The sequence below is a fragment of the Lynx rufus genome, unplaced genomic scaffold (assembly GCF_022079265.1).
Source record: "Lynx rufus isolate CCGP_SWC_20201006 ecotype Redwood Valley unplaced genomic scaffold, mLynRuf1.p SCAF_26, whole genome shotgun sequence".
Lineage (NCBI taxonomy): Eukaryota > Metazoa > Chordata > Mammalia > Carnivora > Felidae > Lynx > Lynx rufus.
In genome coordinates, this window is record NW_025814841.1 from 8,734,296 (window position 1) to 8,759,576 (window position 25,281).

The 25,281-nt window shown below is 40.6% G+C and overlaps 1 protein-coding gene across 1 annotated transcript in view; it reads right to left on the minus strand.

The window, feature by feature from the left end:
- POP1 (POP1 homolog, ribonuclease P/MRP subunit) overlaps positions 1–25,281 on the minus strand; it is a 32,123-nt gene that overhangs the window by 3,471 nt on the left and 3,371 nt on the right. Inside the window, exons 3-13 of the mRNA XM_047089021.1 lie at positions 25,025–25,200; positions 23,496–23,744; positions 19,299–19,386; positions 18,680–18,867; positions 17,545–17,801; positions 17,328–17,421; positions 14,927–15,038; positions 14,237–14,356; positions 8,379–8,494; positions 6,127–6,318; positions 4,580–4,734 (exon numbers count right to left, since the gene is read on the minus strand). Of these exons, the coding sequence (XP_046944977.1) occupies positions 4,580–4,734; positions 6,127–6,318; positions 8,379–8,494; positions 14,237–14,356; positions 14,927–15,038; positions 17,328–17,421; positions 17,545–17,801; positions 18,680–18,867; positions 19,299–19,386; positions 23,496–23,744; positions 25,025–25,200 (1,747 nt within the window). The remainder of the gene's footprint in view (positions 1–4,579; positions 4,735–6,126; positions 6,319–8,378; positions 8,495–14,236; positions 14,357–14,926; positions 15,039–17,327; positions 17,422–17,544; positions 17,802–18,679; positions 18,868–19,298; positions 19,387–23,495; positions 23,745–25,024; positions 25,201–25,281) is intronic.

Consider the following 25,281-nt stretch of genomic DNA (forward strand, 5'->3'; position numbering starts at 1 on the left):
CCTGGAGTTGTGCGGTTGATGTCCCTGCACATTACAACATTCTACGTTCCAAAGGAACAGAAAGGATGGTGGTGAAGTTTCTCCCTCACTCTTGACCTGTGGCTGGTGAAAAATGCTCCTGGGGTACCTGCCTCACTCGAAGACCTTTAAAAGGAAATAAATGAACCAGCTGCCCTACAAGAGATAGTATCATTTCTTAACATACCCTTCCGGAGACATTTTCTGTACATATGTGCAGATACGTACGTATTTCTTTCCTTTTTGTACCCATTTTACACAAATGTCAGGTCATGATATCACAGTTCCTGAGTTTGCGGGTGCAGAGCTGCTTTGAATTCTCTCTCCCTTTCTCTCTGTCCCTCCCCCACTTGTACTCTCTCTCTCTCAAAATCATCAATAAACTTTAAAAATAAATAAATAAAAGTTGGTGATATCCTATGTTACTGGGAGTAAGGGGAAGCAGGCCCTCTCCTAACTACAGATGAAATCCTAAATTAACACAAACAGCAATTGTCAATAGTACAACAAATCCTTGAGATGTGTATCTTTTTTTTTAAACCAGAGAGCTTATTCGTGGGATTTAGCCTAAGGTCAGTGCTTTCTTCCCTTCCAGCTCCTCTCCAGAGGCAGCTGTTTGGTTTTTACATCCACGGGCCTGAGTGGGGCAGATATCCTCCTGATGCCCGCAGACCATCTTTCCTCTCCTTCCTCCCCCCAAGACCCCAGCCCCCTGAAGCACGTGACATCAGATAAACCACTGGCTCTCCCTCCTCAGCCAGGTCCCCCATCAGCTGCCCACACACCCACTCCTAGTCCAGCCCACCCACCCCTCCCCACCACAAGTCAAGCACTAGAGTTTACTGTAATTTACATCTCCTCACTGTAAACCACCGCGCTGCACCTCTCCTTATAAAGCTCAAACTCTCCTGTTCGTGGACCCTCCACTCACCCCACCTGGCAAAGCCCATCCGGTTACATCCAACCCTCCGCCCACCCCACCAGCCCCTGATGGGCAGAACACAACTGGGGAAGAAGACGCAGCAGTGCTGAACAGTCCTGTCGTAAACACAAAACTCAAGTGGACTACCTTACACTTCTCCAGTCAGCAGTTTTATGTTCCATGCTCCTGGAAAACTGTCCACGTCGATTCTTTTCTCCTCAGATCTCCAGCAGCCTCTGGTCCCTTCTTATTCCTAGCTGATACCCTTGCCTCTCTGTTCACTGAGAAGACGGTCACGATCAGAAGAGTAGTACGTAATCTGCACTACCTAAATCTGTATTCACGTCTCACTCAGAGCCAGACTTCCAGCCTGCTAAAATGAGATCTGAGCCTGACCCTATAGAACACCATCCCCTCTTCCCCACTCAAGAGCTTTGCTCTTGCAAGGTTAGCCTCCCTCCGCTCTCCTGGATCCCTCCCACCAGCAGGGAAACATGTGCTTTCATCAAGAATATAAGCTCAGTGGGTGGCGTCTGGGTGGCGCCTAGGTGGCTCAGTCAGTTGAGTGTCCAGTTGAGTTTCTGACTCTTAATTTCAGCTCAGGTCATGATCCCAGGGTAGAGCCCCACATCGGGCTCTGTGCTGAGTGTGGAGCCTGCCTCAGATTCTCTCTCTTTTGCCCTCTGCCCCTCCCCAGCTCTCGCATGCATGGTCTCTCTCTCACTCTAAAACAAAAAAACAAACAAAAAGAGTATAAGCTCCAGGAGGCAGGAACAGACCTTGCCTGCCTTCCCCTGCTGTAGCCCCAGTGCCTACAAGGTGTTTGACACATAGCAGGTTCTAAATAAACATATATTAAATGAATGAATAAACCGGACAAAAGTGTAAAGATGTGTATGGAAAGCTATTTATAAAAGCACATAGCACAAAATAAGAAATAACCCAAAGGGCCACTGACAAATTACAGTACACCCACACTGGAGTCCTGTGCAACTGTTCAGATGTATTTTGAGCAAGGGTTGGCAGATTATGACTCACACATCAAACCTGGGCTGCTGTCTGCTTTGAAATGACCCGTGAGCTAAGAAGCTTATACATTCTGAAATGGTTTAAAAAAAAGAATATTTTATGGCACATGAAATTACACGAAATTCAAACTTGAGTGTCCGTAAACAGAGTGAGACTGGCACACAGCCATGCTCATTCATTTATGCATCATCATGTGTAGTTGCCTTTGTAACACAACGCAGGGCTGAGCTGAGCAGCTGCCATAGAAACCAAAAGGCCCACAAAGCCAAAAATACTTATCATCTGGCCTTTTGTGAAAAAAGTTTGCCAACACTTGGTTTAGAGTCACATTTATGGATATGGGAAAACCATCCGTAATACATTACTAAATTAAAAAAGCAGGTTTTCAAATAGTATTCATACTATAATCCCTTTTCAAAAAAAATTATACCTAGGGGCGCCTGGGTGGCTCAGTGGGTCAAGCATCTGACTTCGGCTCAGGTCATGATCTTGCAGTTTGTGAGTTCGAGTCTTGCATCAGGCTCTGTGCTGACAGCTCAGAGCCTGGAGCCTGCTTCAGATTCTGTATCTCCCGCTGTCTCTGCCCCTCCCCTGCTCGCTCGCTCTCTCTCTCTCTCTCTCTCTCAAAAATAATACACATTAAAAAAAAGTTTTAATTGTACCTCAAAGGCACCTCAGCGGCTCAGTCAGTTGAGCACTGAACTCTTGATTTTAGCTCAGGTCATGAGCTCAAGCCCTGAGTTGGGCTCTGTGCTGAGCATGGAACCTATTTAAGATTCTCCTTCTCTCTCTCTCTCTCTCTCTCTATCCCTCTCTGCCCCTCCCCAATTCGAGCCTGCACGTGCTCTCTAAATAAAGAAGTTAAACATTCTAGAAAAAAAATATTTGTACTTAAGAAAAATTTGTATGCGTGAAAAAAAATCTAAAGGATGAGAAGTATTACTGTCGATTACTTAACAAACACATCGAAGTCCAGAGCTACGTATTATAGGAGGCACAGATTACATGATTACTGCCCTCTAAGAGCCTGTAAGCCAGCAATCCAGGAAAGTGTCTCTGTGCTTTCACTCACTCACTCATTCACCTATCCCCTGACAAAGTCTGAAAACCAGGCACTGCCTGCCTCTGTGGCTGCATGAACAGGAAAGCACGATAATTGAGCTCACGGTCAAGGAACTACAACATCCCACTTTCTACTCCTTCATCCATCAACTAATACAAGCTATTAAGGACACTGTGCACCAGGCACTGGCTAGACGTCGCAGATTCCACAACAAACAAGAGAGTTTCTGTTTCTGGGAGCCCACAGAGTCATAGGATACAGGTTCTCAAAGTTAGCATGCACTTCATAGTATAAGGGTTGGTGAAGCCCCTCACTGGCCACTCCCCCAGTGAGAAAAAAGAAAAGAAAACTCAGTCTAGATGGATAGATACCAAAATGCAAAAATAGTGCTTATCTCTTTGGAAGGAAGGACTACACCAGTTTACAAAGCATTTTTGCACATTACCATAGTTTCAATAAAATTTTAATGGGGCGCCTGGGTGGCGCAGTCGGTTAAGCGTCCGACTTCAGCCAGGTCACGATCTCGCGGTCCGTGGGTTCGAGCCCCGCGTCAGGCTCTGGGCTGATGGCTCAGAGCCTGGAGCCTGTTTCCGATTCTGTGTCTCTCTCTCTCTCGGCCCCTCCCCCGTTCATGCTCTGTCTCTCTCTGTCCCAAAAATAAATAAAAAACGTTGAAAAAAAAATTAAAAAAAAAAACAAAAAACTATGGGGGGCGCCTGGGCACTCAGTCAGTTAAGCATCTGACATCCGACCCAGGTCATGATCTCTGCTCAGGCCATGCTCTCGCTGTTCATGAGTTCAAGCCCCACATCGGGCTCTGTGCTGACAGCTCAGAGCCTGGAGCCTATTTCAGATTCTGTGTCTCCTTCTCTCTCTGACCCTCTTCTGCTCACAATCTGTCTCTCTCTCTCTCAAAAATAAAGAAAAACAGGGGCGCCTCGGTGGCTCAGTCGGTTAAGTGTCCGACTTCAGCTCAGGTCATGATCTCGTGGTCTGTGAGTTCAAGCCCTGCATCAGGCTCTGTGCTGACTGCTCAGAGCCTGGAGCCTGTTTCGGATTCTGTGTCTCCCTCTCTCTGTGACCCCGCCCTGTTCACGCTCTGTCTCTCTCTGTCTCAAAAATAAATAAACGTTAAAAAAAAAAAATTAAAAAAAAAAAAAGAAAAACATTAAAAATTTTTTTTAATTTCATAAATATGTTATTACCTCAATAACCAGTTATAAAAAAACACAAATTCTATCTCGAGGGGGCAGGGGCTGGTAGTGGAAATCTGGAACAAGTGTCTGAGACTCAGGCCCATAGTTTTAGGCATGCACCATCATCAATGTCAGCAAATGACCAAAGGAAGGGTCTATCGCCTGGAAGGGCCAGATGTGAGACAATCCTAACTTAATTATGTCTTGGTCATGTGAACTAAGAACTAAAGGAAGTCTATGAAAACTCCACGTAGTGTAAGAGTTACCGAAGCTATTCCAAATGTCACTGGCCAAAGTGAGGAGGCCCTTCCCTTCCTAAGACATTAGGAACCAAAGAAGCCGGTTTCTTACCTTTTGTACTTTTCAAGGAGACCGTTGGCTTGCTCTTCAGCAAAAAGAACCCCAGCAGGGCAGTCTGGGAAATCACCAGGGACGTCAGGCGATCTTTTATACTGAGAATGCACCACAGCCTCTTTTAACCCACCAACTCTTGCACCTCGATAGATCTAAAAGAAATGTCAAAAAGATCTTAACGTACCAACTTACAGTAAAATTAGTGCTTAATGTTTGTTTGGGGAAATGGGAAACAACCTAAATGCCCATCAAAAGGGAATGGATAGGTGTGGGATAATCCTACAAGGGGTTATACAATAGTAAAAATGATGACACAGAGAGTCACCCATTAATATGGAAAACTCTCAATGTTGAGTGAATATGGTTAAGTTGTAAAAGCATATATATGGTGAGATATATAAAGTTTAAAAACATGTCAAATATAGTTACTTTATTTTGGGATACAAGCATGCTTAATAAGCTATAAAAATAGGCAAGGTAGTGACAAACACTGGAAATAGGAATAGTGATTCTTTTAGAAGGAGGGTGGGAAACAGAACTGGAGAGAAAAGAGAGAAAGTGCTTCCAATAAATCTGTAAGTTGGATGGTGGGTGAAGGGTACACAGGTATTCATTATATCAGGATTTATACTTTTTTGTATGCTTGAAACACTTCATAATTTAAAAATTAAAATTATTTAAAAATATTCCCATTCTTTTTTTTTTTTTAAGTAAGCTCCATGCCCAACATGGGGCTCGAACTCACAACCCTGAAATCAAGAGTTGCATGCTCTACTGACTGAGCCAGTCAGGCGCCCAAGAAATATTCCCATCCTTAAATGATTAACTGAGTATCTCTTGTACTAGGCATAATTGCTAAAATTAATCACCTGTGTGAATTAACAGTTGTACATGTCTTTTCTACTCTCTTAAAATAATATTTAAACTCTTTGGAAGAAAAAAACACACTCGATTTTAATAAAAATTTTAGCTGCACTTAGGAATATATGGTCAGCACTTAAAAATGAAAAATGTATTCTATACATCTATAAACATTAGAAAATTATAAAAATTCTTTTTTTTTTTAATGTTTATTTTTGAAGGAGAGAGAGAGACAGAGTGTGAGCAGGAGAGGGGCAATGAGAGAGGGAGATACAGAATCTGAAGGAGGCTCCAGGCTCTGAGCTGTCAGCACAGAGCCCAATGTGGGGCTTGAACCTGAGGCGAAGTCAGACACCCAACTGCCCACCAAAATTATTTTAAAATGTAACAAATTTCTTCAATTAAAAAAAAAAACAACTTCAACATTTTGTTACCACTACTATTCAAAAATCAGGACACTTTTAAAATTTCAGAAATCCACATTATGTCAGCCCAACTCTTATTAATGAAAACCTGGCTCCAGGGACTTTATGAAGTATCTCATATCAGAATCATAGCTCAAAGGGTAGAAAAATAGAACTCAATTTCTAAGTTGTGCGTGATGTCTGGAACACTTTCAGCTCTTGGTATTTACTGGGAATGTATTTTACACACTGTAAAGTCGGAATCGAAAAGGAACTTACAAATGGAATCCAGAAAGCCATGCCCCAGCCCTTTGGGAGCAGGACATCCCAGCCACTTCCCCAGCCTCGTCGGTCGTCACCAGTCACCCTTCCTGGCTGTTGAATCAAAAGTATAGGTATCTTGGATTCACGGGGACCTAAAACAAGCTGTGACCCGGGCACCAACAATTCACTTCTCTTCCGGTTTAAATCCTAAAGTGGAAGAAAATAATTCAAGACAAACAACCCTAATTTTCTGGGAGATTCTACTGGTTCTCCCTATAAGCAGCTTTAGAAAGTTAAATGCTCTTTTAAAAAACAAGAAAAAAATGTTCTCAATAAATAAATGTGAGCCATTTGAAATTTATGGTATTCCTCCTACAACGATTTTCCTCTATACAAGAGCTTTGTTAGAAAATGCCAAATTATCTTAAATTTGAGCTACAATATACCAGATGACTCAAAACTATAAAATAATATACATCCATTCTACTAATCTCTTCTATCAGGATTAATCTTATCTTCTGATTCTCAGTCCCTACATTTACTTTGGTTAAGATCTGTTGTCATGAGGTAAAAGAGGTACAATCAACAACTTTTTCAAGGAGGGGCAAGTGGGAAAACGCTCTCACCAGGTTTTCTCACCAGGTCTTAAAGATTTAAAAGAGAAGATGCTATAAATTATTTGTTACGTGTACTGAAGGGAGCAGTGAACAACACCGTCTTAGACTTTCTTGCCAGCTGTAAAAAGAGATGAGCAGGTAGGAGAGAAGCCTAGCACTCACTGGAGAAACCATGCAAGAGACTGCCTCCGTGTTGCCAAGTCTAACTGCTCCCTCAAGCCTGACCAAGCCCTGATTCTCCCTTATTTTTACTTCCGGCTGAGTTTTCACTACCATCTCTACATGTTGTTAATTCCAAAATATCTATCTCCTTAGCCGGGACTTTGCCTCCTGGGACCAAAACTTGTCCTCTGGGCATCTGCTCTGGAAAGTCCTGAGGACCTTCACATTCAGCTTACCCCAGACTGAAGTTGTCCCCACTGCATCTGCTCTCCTCCCATGTTCCCCACCTAGCTGAATGATGCCACAATTGTTCAGTCACTCATTCATTCATCCATTCTCATATTTACTGCCCATTCATTTACTCATCCATTCGAATGTTTACTGAGCACCATTTTTGTGCCAAACGCTCTTCTAGAACTTGGGAATGCAGCTGTGACAAATCAGGCTCTGGCTCTCTTTTACCTGAGGTGCGGAATCTAAGCTAGACTATCAGGAACTAATCTACCAGGCTCCTCTTTTCCCACTTCCCACCATCCAAGCAACCACTGCGTCTTGTCAGATTTACCTTCAGGAGTCTGTATTCAACCGCAGGCCCTCCACTCCAGCCACCCTGCCCCAGTTCAGGCCCCCATCACATCCTCAATTAAGGACTATTTCCAAGGTCTCTTTTAAGGCCATCCAACCACACGTCCTCTCTCCAGCAGCTCTGCCTCCAGCCCCATTCCTACCTAGTCTAATGCATCTTCCACACTGCTGCCATGTCTGATCATGTGGCCGACTTAAAACCTTCCATGGCACCTGATATCTTCTGTTCAAATCCTTAAAATGCCTCAAGGTTTTTTATGCTCTGGCCCCTATTCACTTCTTCATCTCCTGCCTCACCCTCAACTCCAAGCCACCAATCTACTTGGATACTCTTGAATACATCATCCTGTTTTTAGCCCGGGCCCTCACACATGCTGGTCTTACTTCCAGCAATCCTTTCTTTGCTGCAGCCTTGGCTCCTGGCCCCAAGAAGTCTTGCTAATTCTGACCACCCATCTGAGAGCTCAAATTCCAGCTCCTCCGTCCAAGAAGCTTCCCCAATTTCCCTCACCTGGGCTTCCGGCTTCCCTTGACCCTATACTTTTTCGAACATACCCTAGCCATCTATCCTATCATCTACTATGATTCCTGGTCCTGGTAGGAGGTCAATCATTGTGAAATTAAAGACAGAACATTTATAAGGGGGAAAAAAAAACAATAAAAGAAAAATGTATTTAAATCATGGGATTATCATTTTTAAGAAAAATTCTCTGTGTTAACTTTTTTAGAGAGATTATTCTTCTCTAAGAATAGAAAAAAAATCATAAATAAGGGATCAATAGATTAAAAATAAAAGAAGTCTATGAGATTCTATAAAGGATGAAATAACTTTTACAGCATCTAGAGTGAGGAATTTCAACCTGTCTTCAGGACTTTACCAATAATCCTTACACCATTAGTTACCTGATCCGAGATTTTATTCTCTGTGACATTCTTACAGATAGCTTGGTTCCAAATAAAGCTATGCGCACAGTCCACAGGCACACCCTCCAGAAGCAGCTGTCTAACTTTCTCATTATCTAAGAGGGAAAAGAAATAGCCTTCAAACTACATCCTTTAGATCAATGAAGTCAAACTATAAACATTGCCGGCTGACCTTCTGTTACAAGAAAATGTTCTGTAGGCACTCAACTTCTCTAGAAAAATTTACTTGACTAGAAATTATGTTATCCCTATAGTTGGCTTCATACTAGTCTGTGAAATAGCAAAGCCTCCTAAACTTATTATTTCTGATGTTTATTTTTAATGTATAAGATATAAACATCATATTCAACTGCCTCTAAATAATTGTCTAATTCCACATTTAAGATAACCAAATTCTAGGAACTACTGCACAGGTGAATAATTTCTTTATAATGTGCTATGACAGTACAAGCCACATTTTAACTATTGGTTTCAGGGTTCTTAATATCATTCTTGGCCCAATGGTGGTGAGCCAACAGATACCAGCCTTCTCTTCTGCCCTATTATTTCAAGTCTCTTAAAACCCTTTCTCACTGAGTATTTATTCCTTCTGTAAAACATGTTTTTCCCACTCCTTTAAGATGAGCGTATTTTCTGTGAAATCTATCGCTTCTTCCCTTTAAATAAGCTACACCGTGCCAAAAAGTACTCTAGTGGGAAGAAAAGGAGAAACTTTTTCAATTATAAACATATATATTGATAGATGAGATTTCCTACATACAGTCCACTAAGGGTAAAAAATCTTCCAGATCTTACTTTTTTGGACTGAAAAATTAAAAGAAAAAAAAAAAAAGAGAAGGAAAGAAAGACAATTCCTGAGTTTGGGCTAAGGTCTAAACTGCCTATAAAGAAAGGTCACTCAAAGGCACGTACCTGCATGGGTCTGATGGCCAGAAAAAAATAAGTTGGAAGTGACTGAGCCACAGTGTGACAGATTTCAGGGGAGAACAAAGATAGAGAATATTAAATTGATGAAAAGATCTGAGATAAAAGCTCCTTAAAGCAGAAACTGCCTCTAGTTGTTGCGGTTCCTCATAGAGATAATAACCAACAGCATCCCGAGTAACAGTGCTGTGTGCCGTGAAGTTCACACAGCCTGTCTAGGAGCAAACGGGCTCCATTTCAAACAGCCCCTATCTACCCAGAATGCCTTCCTGGGGGGTCCCGCCATAGATTCTGAGTGACAGAACTGGGATTCTATTCAGAGCTGGCTGCAGACAAAAGACATGGCACAGGAAAGCACGACCTCACCTCTAAATAGTCTAAAAAATAATAGTAAACAAATAGATGAAACAAAGTAGGTAGTATATCCAGACAATGGAATTTTATTCAGAATTAAAAAGAAATGAGCTATCAAGCCATGAAAAGACATGGAAGAAGCTCCGATGCATATTACAAAGTGAAAGAAGATAATCTGAAAAGGATACATACTGTATGACTCCACCTATACGACATTCTAGAAAAGAAAATTATGAAGACAGTAAAAAGATGAAGGCTGAGAGAGGGAATGAGAGATGAATCGGGAGAGCACAGATTTTTAGAGCAGTGAGACTATTTTATGATACTACAATGGTGGACTCGTGTTGTTATAAATGTGTCAAATCCCACATAAAACACCAAGAGTGAACGTAATATAAACGATAGACTCTGCACAACCATGTGTCAATGCAGTTTCATGGGGGCTGTGCATATGTGGGAGCAGGAACGTTCTATTCCTTCCACTCAATTTTGCTATGAACCTAAAGCTGCTCTAAAATGTAACATCTATTTAAAACAAAACAGAGTATGTCTGAAGGCAAAAGGGAAGGCCCTTTTAGGTCAACAGTCTTCAGTAGTTGAGAGAAAGAGAGTATTACCAGCTGAGTCTGCATGCACGCAAGTGGGCCTCGAATGACTTATCAATTCTGAATGTAATTCTAAGTCCTTTGCCCAAGGCTCATGTTAAGCATATTTTCTTTCATACGCAGGCAAAAGCCTTCTAATTAACTACATAACTCCAGAATAACTTAAAGGTTGAAGGAAATAGCTTGTTTCCTCCTTTCTTAAGTAGATTTGAAGATGACCAAATTTTAAATTAAAACTTTCTTAATAAGTTTCCTTACAGAAGCAAAGGAAATTAATAAATGCTTTTCTCATTTGGGAATCAAATAAACCAAATTTATAGTCTTCAGATTCACTCTAAATTAAATATGCAGAACAGTTTAAGGGGTGCAGCTGAAGCTGAGGGATTTTTCTCCCAAGAGCAGAAACAGAGAAGTTGGGGCAAAATGACCAATAATTGGACACTTTGCAGAGTCAACTATAGATCAGTGCTCTGAAGGTGCTTGGAAAAGCTGTAAAAAGGGACAATCTCTCACCTATCACTCTAAAGGCAACTTGACTCTTCCCGTGGTTTGGGTACACACTACCAAAGAGTGGGTAAAGAGAAAGATTATAAAAATTCCATGAGCACAACGTAAAGCATTGTCTAAAGCAAATTCATCTCTGGAAGACAAAGACTAGTTAAAACAATCAGGGCAAATCAGCAGATGCAAAAGAGAATACATACTAAAATAACAGTACAAGAGAAATTCGATTTTATTTACATGGTGAAATACTGTGTTATGTTGAAAAGATTTGCAAAAACACACTATTAACATTTAAATCAAATTCAAGAATCAAATGATCAAGTAAACTTTTTCTTCATTTTTATTTTTTATTTTGACAGAGCGTGCACGCGTGAGTGTGGGAGAGAGCAGGGTGGGGAAAGAGAGAGAATCTTAAGCAGGCTCCACACTGAGCATGGAGCCCAACAAGAGGCTCAATCCCATGACCCTGGAATCATGACCTGAGCTGAAATCAAGAGTTGGACACTCAACTGACTGAGCCACCCAGGCCCCCCTCAAAGCATCAATATGCATCGTTACTTCAGGTTCTTCACTGAAAGAAACTGTTTCCTTCTCTGCACTCTTGGTGTTCTACTCTCAATACTTCTGACATGCAAATGTGTAGCCATTTTCCCCAGAGCAAGCAATTCTGCAACACCGGCTGATGTTCTACAATCCAAATCAATTCTGACACTATCCACCTGGAGATGGTGTCAGATCCCACAGTTTAAGGGCTCAGTCCCACAAGACTGCCCCTTCCTCAGATGCCAATGCCAATTCGAAGTCCCTGGTTTCCTGTACTTCTGACCAGCTGGCTATAAATTGGTCTCACCCATGACCCCCTCCTCAAATTCAATAATTTGCTAGAATGGCTCCCAGAACTCAAGAAAACAGTTTACTTACTACTAATGTAATGTTCTTTTCTGTTTTTAAATAAAAAGATTTAACTCAGAAACAGCCAGATGGAAGAGATGCATAGGGTAAGGTATGAGGGAAGGGATGTCCTTGACCTCTTTGGGCTTAACCACCTTCCCAACACCTCCATGTGTTTAAAAAACCGGAAGTTCTCCGAACCCCAACAGTGTAAGATTTTTATGGAGGCTTAATCAAGTAGGCAAGGCTGATTAAATCATTGCTGTTGACAATGAAACTCAATCTCTAACCCCCGCCCCTTTCCACAAGCAGGTCTGGATGGGGCAGGGGTAAAAGGGCTGAAAGTTCTAACCTTCTAACCTTGTGGTTGGTTCCCCTGGTCACCAGCCCACCATCCTTAGAGGCTTTCCACCTCATTAACATAAAAATTGTGACTGAAAGGGGCTTGAATGAGTAAGAAAAGACACTCCTTTAGCCTTTAAGGTTTTAAGGCTGTTAACAGACAAAATGGACCAATTTTGGTGTTACTTAAACCATAAAGAAGGGTTTGACTGATGTGGATAACAAACTATCTTCTCATGTGTACTAGGAATTAGAGAACTCTGAAAAGAGAGGGTATATATCATTCGGATACTGTGATATAAGAAGAAAATATGGGGCCCCTGGGTGGCTCAGTCAGTTAAGCTTCCAACTTCAGCTCAGGTCATGGTCTCGCAGTTCATGAGTTTGAGCCCCACGTCGGGCTCTGTGCTGACAGCTCAGAGCCTGGAGCTGCTACAGATACTGTCTCTCCCTCTCTCTCTGTCCCTACCCTCCCTCCCTCCCTCCCTCTCTCAAAATAAACATTAAAAAATTTTTTTTTAAGAAAATATGTATTTAGGTTTTGGGGCAAATGCCCCTTTCCTGGCATATAGCTCCTTAAACCCTTGTAATTTCCTAAGTCAAAAAGGCAGAGAATGACTTCAGATATAGAAAGAGAAACTGGAAGTTCTACATCAGAGAATTAAGTTTTAGATCATGACATTGAGATTCTTCCAAGGATTAGTCTTCCATCAATTGACCCAGCTCATCAAAGTTTATTTCTAACTTTAATTTTGAATTATCATCCTAGATGATATGTCACATTTGTTAGTAATATTGATATAATACTAACTGCTTAAAAAGTTTACTGCTTTATGTGACTCACATATGACTACGTCTTCAAAGAAATTACTTAAAACGGTTTTAATAAAATACAATGACCGATAATACAGTAAGCTTTTATAGAAATTAAATCATGTTTTTCAAGATGAACTTTAATTTTCCTGGAACTGATTTATATTAAAATAAAAGCCTTAAAAAGTATTTAATAGAGGGGTGGCTCAGTAGCTTCTGACTTCAGCTCAGTTCATGATCTCACAGTTCGTGAGTTCAAGCCCCAAACGAGGCTCTCTGCTATTAGCGCAGAGCCTGCTTCAGATCCTCTGTCTCCCTCTCTCTCTGCACTCCCCCACTCACTCACTCTCTAAAATAAATAAACATTTTTTTAAAAGTGTTTAATATGTAACTGCCTCATTCCAAAAAAGGATTTCAGGCAGCCAAGGAAACTAAATAGAGTTTAACCATGGCTTTAAGGCGATTATTGTAGTCAACATTTAATGGCATAGTGAACACTACAATTTTCATGGTTGCACCAGACCATAGTGCCATCAAAAAAGAAAAGAAAGAGGCAACAACTCATTGAGAAAAGTCTAAGGCTCCATAATTAACTAAGTCGCCTATATATCTTCAAACACCTCTACACCTCTCTCATCCAATCCACCTTTCATGTAAGGTCCTGAGACAGTAATTTATTGCTCCCTTAATAAGCTATTAACTACATGTGGAGGTGAAAAAAAAAAAAAAAAACGAAAAAACAAACAAAACTGAAGTTGTTACTACACATACCTGTATTTTTCCTCTCAAAATTCACAACAGAAATTTTATGATTCCTCCAATGAAGAGTGTTTAAATGACAGTAAATACAATGAGATATTAGCACCAGTGTTGCAAACGTGAGACTAGACTAAAATTTTAGCCAGCTCCTGCCCTAGGCCACCCCCACCAAACAACTCCCGTGAGCCACTCCACTGAGTCTAAACCAAGACATCTTACCCTTCAGCACCTGGGATGGCCTTGCCAGGATTCGAACCTGGATCATCTGTATGGTCAGACAGAGGCTTCCAATGAGCACAAGACCAGCTGCGGGTGCAGATCCCTTCCTCACAATTAAAATTCTGAAATGCCAGCCATTTTCAGGGAACCCAGTTTCCAGAAAGACAGTTTTTACCAGATACTAAAAATAAAGAACTCAAGGGGGAAAAAAATGAACGTAAGGATCAGGCTACATGTCTCAAAGCTAAAAGACACTTCCAAACACACCATCTCCTTTGGTCATAATCACCTTGAAAAGGAGGCAGGTAAAGATCATCCCAACTTTTCATAAGTGAAGTTAATGCAGAGGTGTCAGACAGAACTCTTCCAACGGGACTAAACTACTCAAAACTGTAAGGAAAACCAAGGGTGTTCTAGAAACTTTACCTTGGCATTTTTCTGGGTTGGGCAAAACTCTGGACCTCTTTTGAGGCAAATTTATTCGAGGATCCCCAACTGTCAGTCCCAAAATAGTACCGGCTGGAATTTCTGCTGGTGATGTTATTCCTTTAACAAAAATAAAAACAAACAAAAAAAACCAAGTTTACACAAAGTCACTCACAATATATACACATATGCTTATATTTTAAATTTTTTTAATAAAAATTTCTTCTTGGGCTATTAAAAAATATGTATTCCTCTTTTTTCCTATTAATACTTTTAGGGAGTAAATTAACATTCATAAAGAATGACGTTTCTTATCAAAAACATTAAATTAACAAAACATTTTACAACACGAACATGTGTATTTCCATCATTGATAACTACAGTAGCTTTATACACAAACGCAATTACATACAGGTAAGTTTAGTCCTTGGTTTAGTACCTGGTCTATGTGTTTACCTATCATAACAGAATGGGAGCTATTTGGAATACTAACATATATTCAAATAGCGTTTCCCACGCTCACTGAGTCAGGTACCTCTCCGACATGTTTTATTGCTATATTATGACAAGCAGTAACAAGTTAAAAAGTACCACTCCATGTAGGCAGCCCAACTGTAAAACACTCTTTGAACCCACTTCCCACTCCTCCCTTCTTCCCCAAACCACCCAGTCAGCATTCCCTCTGAATACCTCCCAACAATTCAAAAATGGCTTCTTGTTTGTGATGAAGGGAAACGCTATCAGGATTCTTACAGGTTTCAATCCACCAATGGTGAGGTGTCTTCTCTGTGTCCTCTCCCTCCTGAAAAATAACAATTCCTATTCACCAAATAATGAATCGGACTTGATAATTTTATTATGGCTGTGATATGTGAGAAACTGCCATTATATTTCACACAGTAATTAACACCAGACTGACTACTCTTCTCACTAGAGGCAAGGACATAGTGTTACAGTTCTCTCGAGATTTCACACACTAACAATACCCATGGTTTTCAGAGAGACCACCCAAGCTACTCCATAGCTGCATTCTTCTGTCAGCACACTATTGACAAAAGAGGCCTGCTCCTTGCTCCTCTCCTACTACCACCAACTTCATACCAATTTAAGTAACAAAACGTTCCCCACCAAAGGAAAACAAAACCTTCTGTTTGAAAAAGCAAAAAGATATCTTATAATCACATTATTCCAAAAAACTTCAAATAAGACACACAAATGCTTTACTTATATTTTTCTCAGACAGAAACAGGAATCGAGCAAGGTTTCAAAAAGCACCTCAGGGGTACCTGGCTGGCTCAGTTGGCAGAGAGGAGTATGACTCTCGATGGGGTCACGAGCCCCATGTTGGGTACAGAGATTACTTAAAACAAAACAAAACAAAACAAAACACAAAAACCCTTAAAACAAAAAAACCAAAGAACACCTCAAGCACCAGTTACACACCAAGGAAGAGAACCTATAGCCATGATTCATACTGAAGTTCACTGAAGTAGGATGTGCTCCTACAGATTCTAAAGAAGCACCCTGTTAACATATGGGCTATTTACCTCACAGAAACTCAGACAACATAGCTTACAGGTTTAAAGTACAGGCTCTGGAACCTAACTTCTTAGGTTCAGATCCTCACTGAGCAACTTATTAGCTAGAGTGGAGCCCCTACTCTGTGCCAGGCACTGTGCTAAGCACTGGAGACAGAGTCTTTGCCATCAAAGCTCCATGTGAACATCGCATAAGTACCTAAGCAGATCTAGACATATAAATTGAGGAAATGTGCAAAATATGATGAAATATAACTTATATAAGTTAACTTGGGGGTCAGGAAAGGATTCTAGAGGGAAACGATATAGAGGCTGAAATGTGAAGAACAAGGAAGGTTTAGCCAAGAAAAGGCAGGGGCCGGAGGAGGAGGTGGGGGGCAGAAAGTTCAGCCCGGTGGGGAAAGGGGGTGTGAAGGCTCTAAAGGAGAGGAGATCTGACATATTCTGGGACCTGAAAGAAGGCCAGTGTGACTGAGATGCAGGTGAGGAGAGATGAGGGCAGAGGCAGGAAGGCACAAGAGTATGAAGTCACATTAAGGGCTTTGGATTTTACCATAATACAATAAGAAACTATTCAAAAGCTTTTAATTGCAAAGTAACATGATGTGAATAAATTGTTAAAAGATCATTCCATTGCCTGCATGGAGAATGGAGTGAAAAGAAGGAACAGTAGAGGAAGCGAAAAAGCTGCTTCAGTATTCAGGCAAGAGACACAGAGGTTGAGGCAGGTGTGGAAGCGATGGAGAGGGGAAGAGAGAGAAAGAGAGAGAGGGAGGAAAGGAGAAGCTGTCTTTGTTTTTTAAAGTATCTTTCTTCATTAAAAGCTCAAAACCTGTTCAGGCTTAACATCTTATTTGGCATGTCAAATCTGTGAGAGGCACAGTCAACAGAAGGGTGAGTTGCACTAATCCAGGGGAAACAAACAGGATCTGAATCCGAGTGTCTGATTCCTAACTTAATCTCTCCTCTCTATACCTGCGTGGTCCACTTGGTAGCCACCAACCACAGAGAGCTATCTCTATTTAATTAAAATTAATCGAAGGTACAAAATCAGTTCCTCAGTCACACTAGCCACACTTCAAGTGCTCAAGAACTACATGTGGCTAATGGCTACCATACGGATGCCACAGAAGACTATCATCCTTACAGAAAATTCTACTGGACACTGCTGCACTAGACATACTGCTCTTGACCTTTTAGGGATCACAGACCCTTAAAACAAGCCCCAGAAAATATGCACCACAGAAGTACAAACAAACAAATAAAACCCGGTACACACTTTCAGTGATTTTAGGGGTTCTCTGTTACCCACAAAACTCACAAACTTGCAAGGAGAGTATGCACTTAAACAAGAACAAGTTAGTTTACTCACTAGATTTCCCCAGATTTGTTCCTCTAGAAGTGAAAGATGACAAAGTATTTGATACTAAACATAAGTAGAGAAATAAACATTTATAGGGCGTGGCCCAAAATGCTACTGAAATATGTTAGGTTTCAAATTTGCTAGGAAGGACATAACTGGATTAAACCACTACAGTCACATTTACTCTTACGGTATGGACAGAAGCAGCTTTTAGTGCCTCAGTTAGGATGGAGTGGGAAAGTGGACCGATCAACCGGAGCCTGTTCATCTCCATCGTCAAATCACTGAAAGAGAGAAAAGATCTTAAGATGGAAACCTTCATCATACACACTGTCTGAGCCACTGGCAAAAACAGAACAAGGCTTCACTAAAATTGTTCGGAGGATTCAGAGAGAATTCACCTGTACCTGATTATAACGCCTGTGGCTGGAGAGACCCAAGAATATGGTTGATGTGGATCTCTAGTTCCGTCACCGATGACTTTTTTAACAGGTTTAGCATTTTCTCCATCATCTTTCCGTTTCCTTTTCTTGCCAATTCTCTCATCAGGTAGTTCCGTTTGGCTTTTTTCCTGCGATGGTGTCAGCAGGGGCTCTGGGGTACAGACAGTTGATTTGATGGGTTCCATACACTGGCACGCTACTTTTATTTCCTCTAAAATATCCTAAGGAAATATTTAAAAACTTCAGGTAGTTCAGTTCGTATTATTTTTTTCTTCCTTTAAAAATATACATTTTTATCCCTTTACAAATTAAACGAAATTCATCATGATTTATCAAAAAGCTTTTTTGGTGCTGCTGAACAGTGCACGACACTTGAAACAACAAAACTTCAAAGTGTCAAAGATTAATGAAAATAATGTGACTACTCTGAACAATTAACATTTTCGAAAATCAGATTAAAGAGAAAATTTAAAGTCTACCAGAAAAAAGCAGTGACTATGCCAAGAAAAAAAAAGAGAGATTAGAAATCATCACAATTTGGGGCGCCTGGGTGGCTCAGTCGGTTAAGCGCCCAACTCTTGATTTCGGCTCAGGTCATGATCTCAGGTTGGTGTGTTCAAGCCCCACATCAGGCTCTGCACTGGCAGCACAGAACCTGCTTGGGATTGTCTCTCTCTCTCTGTCCCTCCCTCACACACACACACATGCTCTCTCTCTCTCAAAATAAATAAACTTAAAAAAAAAAAAAAAGAAATCATCTGAATTACTCAAAATAGCTTCTTATCATCAAAAAGGTTCTTACAAGGACCTGGATACCAACGAAGCAATTCAGACCTGGTAGGACCATTAGACCAAATGCAGCATTTCAAGCCACTGCGTACATAATATGGTGGGTTTTATCTCTACTTCCACTTAGGATTTACTAAAAAGTGAAAGGTCAAGATTTGCTTCATTTCATATTCACATAACGTTCTTCCCTATATTCTAATACCAAGTTCTCAGCGAAACTTTTATACTATTTAAATTTCCAGAGCATTGATTTCAACAGGAATTAAGAATGCAGTAACAGAGTCATGAGCAAATAACTCAAGGATTATACCTGTTTCAGAGTTGGATGAAGCCAGATCCATAACTGCCTGCTCTCAGAAGTGTGACCAAGGGTCCACTCAGGCTTCCAAATAAATGTAACAGGCCCCAGCATCTCTCTAGGGTATTTATTTGCCCGGTAAAGTATGACACTACCTTGGCGTTTTCCAGACAAGTAGTGAACTGCTGCGAAAGTCAGTCCTGACACAAACAAAAACAAAATTCTCTCATTTCCAGTGCTGAGATAGTAGTAGTATTTCCTGATTGCTATCCTGTTATCTGCTGTCTATCTCTATGAGGGATGAGGTGCTGGTGTTGACTACTGCATAGATCAAAGCCTGGCACACAGTAAAATCTCAATAAACACTGAATGAATGAATAAATGGATGAATGGGGACTGAGTTTTTGCCCCACTGAATTCACTACACCAAAATAAAGGTTCTCTCACCTTCCACTTAACAATGTTACAAATAATTTGAAACCACCCCACCTTTCTTACATTAACATTCTCATTGGGAACAAGAACTGTCTTACGCATTTTATATATATTTAAATTCCAAAACACTTACTTGCTCATGAAATGAACAAATACGCAAAGACTAAAAGAGCATTCAGCTTTAAAACCAGTTTACCCGTGTCTATGCTACACATCGGAGAAAGTGCCTTCAGTATTTCTTCCTCTTTGCCCTTCAGCTCCAAACAACAGTAGTAGGATAGATCCTGCACAAAGGAAGAGACGTAATCAAATACTTAGAATGGGACATGGGGAAAATTGTAAAACGCCAAAAGTCACATCAGAAAAACTTCTACCAGTCCAAGACTCAAAACAAATTGCCAAAGCTATCATTTCTTTAAGACAAAACCTGAAACCTGTCTATTCTTAGGACATTAGCAAATATTTTTAAACCAATCTAAAGCAAAATCAAAATGAATTTTCATTTAAAATTTAAGTTACTGTGTCTTTTCTAGAAAGAAAATCTGTGGGGGTACCTGGCTGGCTCAGTAAGAGGAGCATGAGACTCTTGATCTTGGGGCTATGAATTCGAGCCCCACATGGGGTGCAGAGGTTACTTAAATAAATAAAACATTTTTTTTTAATCTGCGTTTTATGCCATTTTTACAAACAAGTTTTAAGTAGAGTATAAAAACTGCTGCCTCTAAGTAAAGGGTTATTCCTCCCCCAAATCTATCTAAGAAATCAGAGTAGAATACCACGATATCAACATACTCTGCAAAATTATGCTAAAGTTCACTTCGGTTAGCTAATTCAGGACTCCAAGATTATTTAACACCGAACCTAGAGACATGTCGTAACTAATTTATCCTATATTCTTCCCATGCTTAATCTTGACTAGGATATTCAACTCTGACTAAACAATGTTCAAGGAAAAATGAAAGTAATGAGAGCAAGACCTTACCAACTTAAATGAGATGGCAAGAGATCAACTGAGCTAGTAAAACAAGTATGTTAAAGAACCAAAACAACAGTAACAGTCACTGAACGGATGCTGGGTGCCAGGGCCTGGGCTGTCATCTACTACATGGTACACGTACCAACACGTGACAAGCCAGGTACTTTCTGCTGCCGTATGACAGACGAGGATACCGACACAGAGACTGTCCCTGAACAAAGCTATATATCAGCAAGTGGAGAAGCCAGCATTCGAGTTGGGCTCACTGACCCCCAAACCAGCCCCTCTGCCACATCACATTTAAGCAATTTCAGTACACTCAGCACCTGAGACTAAAAGGGAAACTATAGCTAAGCTTCTGACAAACTCACAGAAATCAGTGCTATCACACACACAGAAATCTTCCCAGCAGCAGGGTTCCACCGTCAGCTATCAGTGTGCAGGTGACCCACACCCAAATCTGTACAACTGAGTGTCAGCACCAAACAACGGTTAATAGCCTGGAAGTCGTGGCATCAGACCTGGGCTGAAATCTCAACGTCACCACTCACTGGTTGTATAGCCGTGGGTAAATTACATAACTTCTCTGTTCCTTAGTTTCCTCATCTGTAAAGTAGAAATAATGCTAACTACATCTGCTGTGGTGTTGTAAGGACTAAAAGAGTAAACGTATATAAACCATTAAAACCAGGCCTGGCATAAGATTAAGTACTCAAAAATGTCTGTTACTATTAGCTATTATTTGTATTACTTAGGGCTGATCAAATGTAAAGAAAATATCTGATAACGTCAGCAAAAATCTTGCCCCAAATAAGAAGTAACTTACCCATCTGTCTTAAAATCTGGGAAATGGCAGTGTATGGCAGAAAAAGCACAGGCCAGGGAAATCAGCTGCCCAAAGGCTACCTAGCCACCAACAAGGTGCATGACCCTGGACAAGTCACTTTATCTCTCTGGATCCCAGTTTCCACAATATAGATAAAGGATTTTACTATAATCAATGATTTCTGCTGCTGAATCTTCAAATCAAAAGCCCTTAAAAGGTTCTTGTATTATTTCACACCCATTAGGATGGCTATTATCAAATAAACTAAAAATAGTAAGTATCAGTGAGGACGTGGAGAAATTGAACGCTGGCACATTGCAGGTTGGAATGAAAAATATCATAGCCTCTATGGAAAACAGTAGGGTAGTTCCTCAAAAAATTAAACACGGTATTACCATGTGAAACAGCAATTCCACTTCTAAGTATATACCCAAAGAACTGAAAACAGAGACTTGGAAAAGATATTTGCAAGTTCATTTCATAGCAGCATCATTCACAACAGCCAAAAGGTGGAAGCAATCCAAATGTCCGTTGCTGGATAAACAGATAAACAAGATGTGGTATGTACATACAATGGAGTACAATTCAGCTTTAAAAAGAAGGGAAATTCCAACACACGACACAACATGGCTGAACCTTGAAGACGTTATGTTAAGTGATGTAAGCCAGTCTCAAAAGGATAAATATTGTGTGATTTTCCTTATATGAGGTATCTAGAATAGGCAAATTCCTAAAGACAGAAAGTAGAATGGTGGTTGCTGGGAGTAGGCGAGTGAGCAACGGGGAAGATGAAAAAGACCTGGGGATGAATGGTGATAATAGTTAGACAACAATATGACTATAGTCAATGACACAGAACTGTGCACTTAAAATAATTAAAGGTAGGGTGCCTGGGTGGTTCAGTCAGCTAAGTATCCGACATTAGCTCAGGTCATGATCTCACAGTTTGTGCGTTTGAGCCCCATATTGGGCTCTCTGCTGTCAGCATGGAGCCTGCTTCAGGTTCTCTGTTCCCCTCTCTCTCCCCCTTCCCGGCTTGTTCTCTTTCTCTCTCTCTCTCTCAAAATAAATAAGCCTTAAAAAATAATAATATTTAAAAGAGGTGCCTGCCTGGCTCAGTCAGTGGAGCATGTGACTCTTGATCTCAGGGCTGCAAGATCGAGCCTCACACTGGGTGTACGGATTATTCAAAAACAAAACCTTGGGCACATGGGTGTCAGTTAAGTGTCCAACTCTTGGTTTCAGCTCAGGTCATGATCTCACAGTTTCGTGAGTTTGAGCCTCCCATTGGGCTCTGCACTGGCAGCATGGAGCCTGCTTGGGATTCTCTGTCTCCCTCTCTCTCTGCCCCTCCCCCACTTGTTCTGTGTCTAAAAATAAATACACTTTGTTTTTTTAATTACTTTTTTAATGTTTTATTTATTTTTGAGAGAGAGAACAAGAACAAGCGGGAGAGGGGCAGAGAGAGAGGGGGACAGAGGATCCCAAGCAGACTCTGTGCTGATAACAGAGAGCCCCATGTGGGGCTCAAACTCAAAACCATGAGATCATTACCTGAGCGAAGTAAGATGCTTAACCAACTGAGCCATCCAGGTTCCCCTTTTTTAATTAATTTTTTTAATGTTTTATACATAAATAAACTTTAAAAAATAAATAATAAAATCTTAAATAAGTAATTAAACCAGTAAAATTTGATGTTATGTATAGTTTACCACAACTTTTTTTTAAAGGTTTTTATATTGATTATTCTCCTCTACTGCTTTCAAGAGGCATCAGAGACTCCTAACACCAATGGTTTTCAAAACTTGGCCAAGGCTTCCAGTTATGGAACGAATCGGTCATGGGGATAAAGGGTCAGGCACAGGGAATACAGCCAATGACACTGCAATAGTGCTGGATGGTGACAGATGGTAGGTAGCTACATTGTGGTGAGCACAGCATAAAATATAGAGAAGTTGAATCACTATTTTGTACACCTGCAACTAATGTAACTGTTTGTCAACTACACTCAGATAAAAAAATCTTAAAAAACAATAAAACCTGGTCAAGGCCATCCTGCCACTGAAAGGCAGAATCTTCCAAGAGTAAATTTCTAAATATGTCCTGGAAGAATGAAAGCCATTGATTTACCAATTGGGGAAGGGGAGAGGGACGACCAGATAAATACTATTACCAGGCATAAAACAAACTGTCCTCTCAGAGAATTTAAAACAAACTTCCTAGCATCCCACTGAATCCTAAACATCTACAACAGCATTCTGAACACTGCTAAGGGCACACAAATATTTGTTGTTGATGAATGACTTCTAAATGAATCAATACTGAATAAATCTCAAACATGACCACCAAGACCCTGCAGGACCTGGTTCCTACCTATTTTTCCTGAACTAATCTCCCCTTAATGTTATCCTCTCTTAATGATCTCACTCTCTTCATCTTTATCACACCGAATTTACCTCAATTCTTCCCTCTTACCTGACTTCCTCTGCCGCGTCAACACTCTCCTTTCCTGATCCTTTAGAGCTGAGCCCAAACATCACTTCCATTTCGTCTAAACAAACATAAAAAGAAAACCAACTAGAGAAGCATACCTGGAGAAGGCAACGGTTTGTCATGGCTCGGTAGCAGGCTCTGTGGCTCTTGACTGTCGGCCTCTCCCCGAGACAGTAGCCCCACTTCTTGACCATGTGAAACCGTTTGGCGTGCCAGATGTGAGTCTCTAACCATATGTTCTTCTTTTGTCTACGGTTAAATTCTAGCACCCGATTTTTGTGACATCTTCGAGCTTTATGGCATTTATTTTTTGAATGTTCTTTTTTCTGGTGCACTGCTTTCTCTGCCTGCGATTTCAAGAAGAGAGGCGGGTCCCAGTTGGTAACTATCTCAAAATAAAAGTTACATGTGAGGAATTCAAACAACTAACTTTAGATTAGGTGGGAGTACCTTTCAGACTCCATCAGTGTGCTTAATTTTCTGACTTGGCAATTTCTCCAGTGAAAGAGCAGACAGAAGGCAAGAGTGAAGGTTTCAGAAACGGGCAAACTCAGAGAGGAAGCACAGTTCTATCACTTACTAACTGGCAAGCTTTGTGGACTATGAGGATTAGAGTCTTTATAAAATGCTCCACACAGTAACGCAAGCTTATTGTGGCTATTCATGTTAGAGAGCAAGAGAAGAAGATGCCAGCTCTTTTGTTATTGGTTTTATTGTTTTGTAAACCTCTGGGATTGGAACTAAACCCAAAACAGGATGAAAAACATGAGGTGAGGAAAACCCATACATTTCAATGTCAGTTAGGTACTGATAGACAAATGCCATGGGAAACAAACCTTACAATCTAAATCTAGAAAGCACAAAATTCCTGTTCAGTTTTCACTCTTACTCTCCTCCACAGCTGAGCTAAACTTTTATGGGGGAAAAAAAACCAAAACTCTTCTCCATTAGTTTGCTGAACTCCTCTCACCCCAACACCAGTATAGTACCGCACACAGAAGGCACTCCATGAGGAACTTTTGAATCAACTAGTAAAGACATGGGTAGCTGAGACAACCTGAAAATGTCCAAGCGAAGAATTTTGATAAAGCCAAAAACAACTAGACTTGAGGAAAAATTAAATCCAAGTTTCAAGTTTTCAACGCTGAAAAAGTCAAAAGGCAAGTACTATGCATTGTTGCTGCTTTTTCTCTTGATTTTCCAACTTTAAGCTGGCCACACCCCCAAAACGTAGAGCTAAAATTGCTTATGTGGTAAGAAGGTCAGGATTTTATTTTTAATCTGACAGCTGAACATCAACTATTTAACACCATTTAAAAAAAAAAGGATCTGAAATTAATGAAAAAAAAAATTGAAGGAAGGAATAAAGGAAGGAAGGAAGGAAGAAGCAAAGAACGAAAGAAAGAAGAAAGAAAGAAAAAAGAAAGGGTTTCCAAATGCTATATGTAATATCCAACTGCTTGCTAATTAGATAGCAAGGAGGAAGGTGGGGGATAATGATTAAATCCAAAAGTAATGCAAAAGAGTACATTGCTTTTGGTTTTCACTTTAATTCTATTAGGTTAACATTTCTCAATTTCTTTTCGGAACTACTAACTTGAACACTTACACTAAGTGAAACATATACCTCTTTCTGGGCGATTTCCTGCAACCGCCTGGGAAGGCGTTTGACATTGTGGCTCATGGCTCTCCGTCTCATGTGCCGGGGCAGCGTCTGGAAAACCAGTGAATTAGAAGATTTCTGGGTCACTGCTTTCAACATAGCACTGATTTCAGCAGCTCGGGCTTGAGCAAAAGTAGAAGCTGTAGACAAAAACAGCATGATAATTAAAGACAAGTCTAGAATCAATACTTCCGGTCAATCTCAGAAGGAAGACAGATTTG